The sequence below is a fragment of the Cyphomyrmex costatus genome, unplaced genomic scaffold, assembly GCF_001594065.2.
Source record: "Cyphomyrmex costatus isolate MS0001 unplaced genomic scaffold, Ccosl1.0 scaffold146, whole genome shotgun sequence".
Taxonomy (NCBI): domain Eukaryota; kingdom Metazoa; phylum Arthropoda; class Insecta; order Hymenoptera; family Formicidae; genus Cyphomyrmex; species Cyphomyrmex costatus.
In genome coordinates this window covers 823,117-834,663 of record NW_017275457.1, presented here as the reverse complement: position 1 = coordinate 834,663, position 11,547 = coordinate 823,117, and the positions used below count along the sequence as shown (strand labels likewise).

The 11,547-nt window shown below is 27.4% G+C and overlaps 1 protein-coding gene across 1 annotated transcript; it reads right to left on the bottom strand.

The window, feature by feature from the left end:
• Window positions 1–5,145: 5,145 nt before the first annotated feature.
• Window positions 5,146–11,547, bottom strand: LOC108783268 (fatty acyl-CoA reductase 1-like). The gene is made up of 8 exons (XM_018551797.1): window positions 11,014–11,547; window positions 9,716–9,867; window positions 9,533–9,642; window positions 8,528–8,720; window positions 8,150–8,398; window positions 7,585–7,761; window positions 7,399–7,479; window positions 5,146–5,267 (listed from the first exon to the last, which is right to left on the bottom strand). Exons 1-8 carry the CDS (start codon window positions 11,458–11,460, stop codon window positions 5,165–5,167), a joined length of 1,512 nt encoding a protein of 503 aa, XP_018407299.1. The 5' UTR covers window positions 11,461–11,547; the 3' UTR covers window positions 5,146–5,164.

The following is an 11,547-nucleotide window of genomic DNA, read 5'->3' as shown; positions in this document are numbered from 1 at the left end:
TGTCATTAAAAGTTTCTCATAAATTTGTATATAAATAATAAATTACTCCTTAAGTAATTTCGATCCTTTATTATCTTATTTTATATAACATAATATATTTTATACTTTATTATAATAAGTTAAAAACAAAATCATTGTGCAGTAAAAGATTAAGTAATCTTTAAAAATTATTAACAAAATAATGATTGGTATATTAGTTATCAGTATAAATATAACATCTACTGTAAATATGTTACGTAAACCTCTAAAAAATTGATCGATCATATTGATTAGAATTATATAACATAAGTACATATACTGTGTTACAAAATATAATCTTTTTTAAATTCATTATCGTGAGTGAAATAGAGTGATATCATATCATGAGTAAGAAAAAATAACGCGTGCATAGCACATTATTATGCTCTATTATCTATTAAATAAGCAACATTATAATTACAAATTGGCATTATATATATATATATATATATAATGAAACAGTGTCTTTTCTTTTTTAAGAGAATGTTTATTTTTATATATAAATCATGCAAAATTAACTAAGATATTTATTGTTCCATTAAAATTAATCATTGATATATATGATATGTGTATATTTCAGATTAATATTTTTTATTAATTATATGTATATATAATATATACAATACAATTTTTAATTATTTTATATAAACAGAAACAAGATAAAAAGTTTAAAATTTACTCGAAAATCATTTTATTCTCTATGTCATGGCTACATAGCATGCTGACTTTATCAGAAACACAAGTGATTAAATTGGCACGATTTGCGTAAATCACTTGTTTTAAAATATGCTTTGCGCAATGATTTTATTCTTGCAAGAGAAAGGTGCATCGTATATTTTGTGACGTCAATATATACCACTTACTCAGAATCTGGAGACCGCACGGGTAGCCTATCCCGCATTTACGCGGGATAATCAACGAAATGTCCGCAAACCTGTCCCATATTACGCACGCTGTGAAACTTGCAATTACCATACTATTTTCCTGCGAAACATTTATCTTCTAGCCGTTGTTCTTGTGACGTAGGCAGATTCAGTCCCAGTCCGATTGACAGGTTTACGTGCGTCACAGTCTAACTTCATTACTAGATAATTAAGTGCTTACGCGAGCAGCGTGCATAAAAGGTGATATTTAAAGAATCTTTTAAAGGAGATTATTTTAAGAAGATTAGCTTAATCTCATTTAGATGTAAATAAAATGCATAAAAATTTTATATTGTTTCAATGACAAAGAAGTATCTTTAATCTATTATATTAAAATATACACAGGTGTTTAACTTGTCATCTCATGTGTTCTTAGTAAATTTAATTTATTAGAATGTACCTATAATATTATATAATGTGTTTAATTTTAAGACATTTTGTAAATTTAGGAACACTTTAAAATAAATTGATTTAAACGTTATATGAAAATAAAAAAAAATTTATTATTGAAAATATAAACAACGGATAAATTATCAAAAATAATTGAAACTCATATATTTTCCTATATATTTCCAATTATCTGTATTACATAGAGATAAATAATAATAATTTTAATCGGTTGTCTTTCAGTGTGCAAATTTGCAACATAGTAAAATTAAAATAGTAATTAACAAATATCTTTATTATAGCAAAATAGAACTATGGTTTTATAAAAATCATTTTTCACAAATACATATTCTATCAATAACATTTCTTTATATCTTTACCTTTAATATCTTTAAGGTACTAAACAACGATTGCCTAATGCCGGTTTTATTTTTGTTCCAAACATTTACAATTCGCAGAGAACGCATGACACTGCTTTTTATCTATGCACTCTTATATTGTAGAATAACAAAATAATGCACATTTCAATCGAGTGTTGCAATATACAAAAATGTCGCTTGCATCTTCAATAAGGTACGATAAAAATGAAAAGAATATTATATCGAAATGCAAAAGTAAAAATAATACTAATACGTTACTTTTTACTAATATGTAAAGTGTAAACAATGTAAACCATGAAATATTAATTTTAAGATAACTGGACTTTTTTTTTGGCAAAGTGATCATATTGGTTTGCTATCTTACAAAAAGTTTTTCCTCTTTGGTTATAAACGTAATATTTTGACGAAAATGTAAATTAAATACATCGTTGTAAAATATGAATAGAGCTGCAAAATTATATTTATAAACTACGGAAGTACCTATATTTCTTGGTAGTTATAGAAAGTAATTACTTACGAAATATTATTATATCACGACGTTTTGCACTTTGCTTCATTAACAATAACAAAATATACGAATTATAAGCAATACAACAACGCAATCGAATTAGATAGATAGCTTGTACGACTTATTAGTGCTGTCTATTGAATTTATCGTGTAATTATTTATAAACAATGAATAGATTATTTTGGTACTAGGCTATACGTTCGATTACTTTGCATATTACAATAAAAAATTAAATTATGGTTAAGTAATAAAATGTGTTGTAAAAAGCAAATATTTTGTTTATGATTACGTTACAGTGTAAGAATGCGATGGTTCTGACGTCAAGCAAAATAAAGCGCAAATGCGGAATTGTTTTTTATATTTAGAACTGAATGTCAGATATGGCTTTTACGGAAGCACTATGTGTCACAGAAGAGAAACATGCTTGGGTAGAAAGTTAACTTTTTAGATTAGATTGAGCTTTTTCATTCCTAATGTGGATGTGCTATAATTTTAATAATTAGAACTATGTCTGAATTGTCATAATTGAGATTTGTCAAAAATAATATATCATATTCTCTTTCTGTGTAACTAAATTACATAACATACTCGTAATTATACATATCTAGTATATCAGAATATTTGATTTACTACGTGCTTAATCAATCTTCTCCATTTATCTGCTAAATAAACATTATATTTTGCACGTTTTATGTCATTTTAGAATCGTTATATTTTTATTTATTCTATAATTTTTATTTAGAAACATAAACATACGTAAGAAATAATTATTTTTATAATCTTTAAATTCTATTACCCGAATATCGTATCTAATCTTGGATCATTTTTGGAAAATTTTATTAAGTAATAATACAAATATCAACGCACGCTTTCTAAAAAGCTAAAGCTTGTTGTTATCAGTATAAGTTTCCAGTAAACAAAACATTCTTCATAAAATGATATGAATGCTATGAGACTATGAGACACATAAAAAAAAAAGGAAACGTGTTTGCAGAAATCATGTTTCTGCGTTATTTTGCATTGTAATTCTCCTTTTCTTCCATTTTCATGTTACGTAATTCTCATCGTTGTCGTAAAGGCAGCAATAATCGATTTGATCAATTATAATCGGGAATTTCGCGAATGTCATCTTGTTTTCCTGTAATCTGTCAACTATTTCCGTATTCATCCTCGTATCATGACAGTGAAATATTATGTATCCTTTGTCGTATACATAATATTTCACTGTCATGATACGAAATTTTGATTCCTGTAAATGCCATTCATTGCACTCGAAGAGACTACATATCGTAGCGGACATGTTTTCGAGATGCGGATCAATAAAAAGTATTATATTAACGACAAGATTTAAATAAATGACTTCTATTCCAATTAGCTTAAGCTGTTAACTAATTAAGTGATATTTGTACTGTTAACATGAATAGAATTTATTTTTTCATTTGTTTGACGTATAAAAAGAAAAATTTAATACAACAAATTACATACAGTTAGAAATTTTGCTACAGTAAGTAATTCTGTCAGTAAAAGTAATTATATAGATTAAGTTAGTCGGAATTTGACGTTTTGTGTGTGTGTGTGTGTGTGTGTGTGTGTGTGTGTGTGTAATTGAATTTTGGCATTGACTGCAGTAAAAATTTTATATATCGGATAGATTTGATGTCATGATCACATACCCCGCCTTCTTACCAAGAAGTAGACATCGGTTACAATCTGTTCCAACAATCGGAGTAGACTTAGATGGCGTTTTTCCTTGAATAGTAAAACAGGTTTTCGCGATTCTTGAAGATACGATGATTTTACAGAGTATATAGACGGATTGCAATGTGTATAATCGTAAGTTAAAATTGTTCAATATGAACAAAGTATTGCTTTTGTAAATAAACTGATAACTAAAAAAAATTCTCAAAATAGCATATAGTATATGTTGATAGAAGACTGTGGCATAAATTGTCAAGACAAAGACAGATTTTTTAAGTTAAATTTGCATATACTTATCACGTATGCACCAATAAAATTTCAATTTCTTTCTGAAGAAATTGAGATTTAATTTATTATATAGATACATACAACCAGAAATAATATTAACACTCACATTGCAACAAGAAAGTACGTAGCATATATATTTTTAAATATTTATTAATTATTAGCGAAATAACAATGTTGAAAGATGAAATTTATTTTTTATGAGTCTTGAGATAGTTATAATTACCTGTACAGTACAGAAGCTTACAACAATATTGCTACAACATTTACAAAATTACTACAATATTACTAAAATGTTGCAATGTTGCTGAAATAAATTGCACTGTACAGGTAAATTATATAGTTATAATTACAATTAAATAAAGAATACATATTATAGGAATTGTTTTACAAGTTTAAAGAATTAAAATAAGTCTTTAATATTAAAATCGCTGAGATTATAAGTATTCTATTAAAAGTGTCAAAGATTCCAATTTGACTCCTATCTCGATTAGTGAAACGTTATATTTATTACTATTTTAATATATTATTTGCATTATATAAGATTTATGTGTATTGACAAATATTTATTTCATATATTTTTGATATTTTGCACAAGAGATACACATTTAAAGAAATATGTATCTATACTTCTAATTGTCATATACACATGTACAATGCTATACAAATCTGTTTAGAACAGCTTGAACATAATTTCTTTTAAATATATAGATTTTATATAAGTTTACTGCACACACACACACACACACACACACATACACACGCTATATACAATATTACAAGAAAAAATTACTAAAAAAAATGTTAGCATATATTATAAAACCTTTTTACAAAGAAATATTTTAGAAAATCTTAATTCTATGTAATACAATAAATGTATACATATGTATATACATATATATGTATATATTGTACATTTTATGTAATCATTTTAATCTATGGCGGTGATGGTAAATAAATATATATTAAAATATATTTATAATATCACAGAATATATTCTTACGATAAAGTATCCATAAAATGATTACGATAAATAATATCTTGGTTATTGTATCAATCCATTCCATTCTGAAACATCAAAGTGACATATTAATTATTATTTTAGCCTTGTTTTAATACTTAAGATACTAATAAAATGTTGAAGTAATCAACCAATTTAAATATAAAGTTGAACATTTTAAAAATAATTGTTGTATAACTATGTCTGATTCACTTATTAGATAAATTTAATCATGAGGCATTTCCACGAGGAATATTGACATAAATTCGTCGAACTTCGGAAATCCAAAAGAGAGGAAAGGTTAAGATAAGCGTTTCCCGAGAGTATCGATCATGCTGATTACGCTAATTATAATCAGTTGACGTAGATTCTCGTCGTATTTTACAAGGAAAATTAACGGAATATTTAATAATATCTGAGTCAGCATTGCAATAGATAGATGTGTTAAGACATTGATAAGAAATGTCTGATATATAATTTGTATTGTCTTGTACTATCACCGTTTTTTTTAAATCCTTTGGAAGTTATTTCTAAGCCATAATAGCTTCTTTGTTTCAGCATTAGCGAGTAGCTTGAAACAGAGGCTTTCTCTCTCTTACACATGCAAATAATATTTAATATTATTATTTATAATTGTTTAAATTATAAATATAAAAAACGAGCGTGAAATGTAAATCCCGCAATCCGTGAGTTACGTCTATATGCAAATATCGAATTACATAAATACAATACAATTACAATGCAAATATAATCATTAGTAAAAGTTTTTAAAGTTTTAGCAATCAAATATACACATTCTTATATTTAAAAATGTAAAACATGTAATGTGTACTCATAATGAAATGGTAGCGAGATCGTTAAGATGTATAGAAATTTTATGCAGAAATTATCTCACACATATATATATATATACTAATTGTTTTATATGCAGTAATTGACATAGACGATATAGCTTTATCGTTTCTTATTCAATACAGTTGGAATATATTAACTTGATGATTGTTAAAGCTTTGTAAGATAACAAAAATACGATAACAGCTACATACTAGAACAGTATTAAGTGCTTAAAAAAAGAATAAATGATGCAATTGTATTATATACAAGGATAAGCTGTAATTATAAATCAATTCGAACAGAATTTATATAAAATTTCCCTTTTTTATATAAAAAAAAAAAAACAGTGATGTCAAGCAATCTATATCAATAAATCAAATTACATGAAGTAATTTTTGCAAAAAAAAGACGATTATATTATATATACATTTTTTTAAATTAAAATACTATTAAAAAATTAAGACATTAATATTTGTGATTCTAAGAATGAATGTAATACAAATGAAATGCCTATGTGATTATTCATACACAATAGATACAGTTTACAACAAATTGGGATGTACCTACTGAAGTTAAAATAAACTCAAACGTTACAGTTATTGATTTCCTCTTCAATGAAGAAGTCAAATACAAACCATTAGTTTGCGTTTACCTACTGTAACATACCGGTCAGTTTTAGTTTTTCTTCAATTCGATTCAATTAGTAATATAATATATATAGGAATTTATATTATTCCTCAAAAAATTAAAAAAATTTTTTATTTAATTGTTCACAAACATAAGCGCTGAACTTAGACGAAAAGTTTATAACAAACATATGGCTCTTCTAAGTAAAACTAAAATTAACAAATTTCTAAATTTAGTTTGACTGACGTTACAATTTACGAAAGCTTTCGTCGCGGTTGTCGAGTTATATTTCCACGTTACGACCTAATTTCTAGCTAACAACACCACGATCGACCAAACAATGCTGGTTATACCGGTTATACGTAACTGTGCGACATTACGTAGCACTACTTTTAATTTTCTATCCGTTTATTAATTTTTCAGTTGTTCGAATTAACAGGTTTACCGTTAATCTTAATTTTATCACAATTTAATTTTTTTCATTTGTGTGCAGTGCATTTAACATTATATTAAAATAATTAGGTGACACGTGTTCAGTGTAACTGGAATTTTATAATAAGTTCTAATATTTTACTTTCAATCATTTGTAAAGAAAGCTTCGCACACGAAACATTATTGTATTTCTTAATTAGTGTCTTGAAGAAAATTTGTGACGACAAAACGGATTTAAAAATAATCAAAGAGTTATTTAGTAAGTCTCTATTTTCTATTTTACACAATATGTGAGATGTACTTCACCTTTTATAGTGACGTTTGGCTATTTCTAAGTCATCCATCTTCTCATTTAACAAATACATTTTTGCACCAATTATTCCATTTCTGCAAATAAAAAATGATGTCAGTGTAGATAAATACAATTTTATTATATTACAGTTTATGTAATATTATATAAGTTGTGTGCGCGTGTGTGTTGTGTGTACTCACTTAAAGTATTCCAATGCATCAATACTTTGATAAGCATATCCAAATTCCTTTTTATTATTGACGCTGAGGTTATCAAGTATATTTAAAAATTTTACGTTATGAAATTTCCATTCATTAAGCAAAAAATATGACAAAGCGCTGTTAGAAACGTAGACTTTTCTTTGCAATCGGAGCAAGCTACAAATATTGAATACATTATTAGATATTTAACTAGTATTCAGAAAAGAAGAAACTTACAAGTTTTATTTTACAAATTTTATAATATAATTTTAGAAAATCAAATATCCACTATTAATAAAACTTTAAAAACGTTTAAAAGATATATTTCTCAAATATTTTTATTAATTGTGCTTTTTAGAAAATGTTTTGTTTAAACGTCTATTATTGCCAAAATTAAAATGTATGTATAATCGGGAGTATTAAAAATTTCACCACAAACTAATTAATTTTTATCGCGTCAAAACATCCGTAAAAAGATTCAATAATTATATCTTGTATAGTTTAATCCAATTATAATTTTTTAATTATAATTTAATTATAATAAGTTTGTGTAAATAAATCTTACAATGGGCGCACACTAAATAATTTCATAACGCCATCTAAAATAACTGCTGGAAAGATATGCAAAAATAACACTAATACGTAATACACATAAAAGTTTGTTGTTATTTTTGTTCCTGGTTTCCAAATAACATTATTCAAAGGTACATCCTTTGTAAGATTGAGGCCTATACGAACCATATTTTCTAAGTCTATAGGCTTTATACCATTTGAAGAGCAGTTATAGACATCAATTGTGTGTGTTTTGTTCTCACTAAAACATAAAATGAATTTTAATATAAATAAATTGAATGCACATAATACTTTTAGAAACGTTGAATGTAATACATCAAAAATTTAAGTTGTTTTATTTTATCGTAAGTGTGTCGTGCGTCGTGCTTACGTATTAACTCCACGTTTCCAAGCTGCAATTATGAGAGCTTTAATGGCTGCGTCAACAGGCATGAAATCTGAAACAATAGTAGGATTGCACCGTAGCACACGTAATATGCCAACGCCGCCTCCTATAAGCATACCAATTGGGCCATTGAAATTGTCAATCCATCCTTTCACTGGATCATCTGTTGTTGATATAACTAAAATAAAGAAAGTAATTTCATCATCAATTTCCTATATAATTTTATTTTAACTTGTTTTTTAATAATATCTTAATTTACGAGTATGTTTTCTATGATGTTTAATATGAGATATATATAATAGTAAGCAATTTTATATTTTGCATTACCTAACACATATTATATGTATGAAAACTAAATACTTTGTTAAAATGTATAGAAAATCTGATAATTGTACTTATACATATTTCTCGTAAACAGATACAGCAAAAAACAAAATAAAACAATCTTCTACCATAAAAATGCGTTCGTACGATTTAATGACAAATAAATAGCGGTGAAAAAAAGGTAGCCCAGAGCGCAGCATTACGTTGCAATTATTATATTATTTGCACGTAAAGATGCTGAGGAGGAACAATCACGAATGATGCGTAATGCTGGACTTACTCCTGTCATTGAATCGTGAGGATACACGATTTGCAAATCGTTGTTAATTACTTTTTTTTATTAATTATTGAGAAATTCAATTTGGTTACATAATTTATCAAAAATTATTAAAAACTTGGCTACAAAAATGATCAAAAAGGCAGTAATAACTAATTCCAATCTTTTTTATATATAGACGTAATATTAATCTAGAATTAGAAAGTGTCAAAAATATTTTTTATTCTTTTTTTTAATAAAACAACTATTATTTACATATTTTTTACAAATATAAAACAATTTAAAAAATTTTAAACAAAAAAATTTGATTAACATAAAAGTATACATATATATATATATAAACAAATGCAAGTAATGATTGAATGTGTATGTTAACATTATGTACGCACCGATTGAAGGCCTTACGATAACACATGGCAACGATTTTGAATAATCGCTTATTATTTGCTCAGCCATTCTTTTACTAAAAATATAAGTGTTTGGCACCGTTTCTAGGGTTCTGTAAATAAATTTAAACATTTACTTTTTGAAAGTAACAATATATAGCACATTTCGCTTTCTATAAAGCTTACTTTGCAGTGAATGTTCCAAGGACATGTTCGTCGATGTGTGTGGACTCAGCAATTTTTATCATTTTTTTCCAGTTATATTCGATAGGATATAAAATTTCTTCCACTACAGATTTGTCAATTTGCGTATATGTTGAACTAACGTGCAAAAGAACCTTGAATTATACAATTAGATGTTAAGACATTATTAATGTTGAGAATTTATTTTGGGGCAATAGTTCTCTCTCTCTCTCTCTCTCTCTCTCTCTCTCTCTCTCTCTCTCTCTCTCTCTCTCAATTTAATGCACTTTATAACTTATATTAAGGGGGTAGTTGGGTATGAACGACCATTTTTTAAAGATTTTATTTAACACACAAAAAATTTATTTTTCGAAAAGTTACGAATACCATTTGAAAGAGACTTAATAAAAGATATATGAGATATTTTTTTTGGGAACCCTGGCGGTGTCCTGGCTGCCCGAAGTAGACCTGTCTTTCGCACGGGGGACACTTTTCCGCAGCTTCTGGTCGTCTGACACAAAAGTCCGGGTATTTTCTGAAAGAGTAGGTGCGTGGCTATGGTATATACTAAAAACTTTCACCCCGGTAGTGTAAAAAAAAAAATGGCGGATTTTTGAATTTTTCACCCTATTTTTTCACTTTAAATTGTTTAAAAAATATATTAAATGTCAATGAATATTTCTATCCGTAGTATATACCATAGGTAGACATGTCTAGAACAACCCCTCAAAATTTCAGCTCAATCCGTTCAGTAGTTTTTTCACAATCTTGTCCCCCATGTCAAAAAAAGTGGTTTCGAGAAAAACGCGTTTAAAGTTTTTGTTGCGAGAAAGTGAGTAAAAATTGAAAAATTCGTCTTACTATCAGTCGGCAATTCCTACTCCATACATGATGCCTTCAGTATAAAGGTAAACTGCCATACAACTGAAACTGAAAAATGCTAAGAAACCAAATATTCACGTCGAGAGGAAGAGAGCGCCAGCTGTTCGACCGCGCCGCAGGTATACGCCGAGCGCTCGGAGGACCCCGCATTGTGTTGCTATTTTCGACCTGTTTTCGATCGGTTCCACAAAATTTACGTTAACTAACATATTTCTACATGTATTTGGTGCACGAAAATGATGTATTTGGAAAATTGATTTTTTTGAAAATTTCATACCCAACTACCCCCCTAAAACATACAAGTTATCATGTAGAATTATTAATAAAGATGTTATTGTTAGAAATTATATTTGTTGTTAATTATTTACAAAAAAATATAATAAGTTTGATTTTAAACAAAATAGTAAATATATACTTACTATCAATTTTTTCATGTTTTCGGCCAAGATACAAATATCACGTGTTGATCTGGTATTGTTGAAAATTGCTTGTTTCAATCCTTCATCAAATTTAACGGTAGCAGCAACATGAAAAATTATGGATACTTTGTCAATCAAGATATCGCGGTCAGCGGCTAGCAATCCTAAATTTTCAACAGCTACATTTCCAATTATGGGGATGATTTTATCAAAACTGGATGGTTGTTCGTTTCGTAATTTGTCGAAAAGCTTGTTATCTAAAATTTTTTTAAGTCTATCATTAATACTCAGTCCCTTTTTTGGCCTTATTAGTACAAATATTTCTGCGATATCGGGACACGAGCGCAGGAGCTTCTCGATGAGCGCTTTTCCTAAAAAACCAGTGCCACCAGTAATGAAAATGCTACGACCAGCATAAAAGGCCGGAATATACATATCCTTTTCCATGTTTAAACGTAACGAACTATAATCAATTAACTATACAAAAAATGGCAAATAAATGGTAAAAAGAGAGAAAATGTGTGTATATGTGTG

Excerpts from the sequence above, each read along its gene's own strand:
- LOC108783268 (XM_018551797.1), bottom strand. The coding sequence starts at position 11,460 with ATGGAAAAGGATATGTATATTCCGGCCTTTTATGCTGGTCGTAGCATT. Across the intron at positions 9,643-9,715 it reads CTTGGAACATTCACTGCAAA|AACCCTAGAAACGGTGCCAA; the intron begins GTAAGCTTTATA and ends ATTTATTTACAG. Across the intron at positions 5,268-7,398 it reads GCCAAACGTCACTATAAAAG|AATGGAATGGATTGATACAA; the intron begins GTGAAGTACATC and ends TTGATGTTTCAG.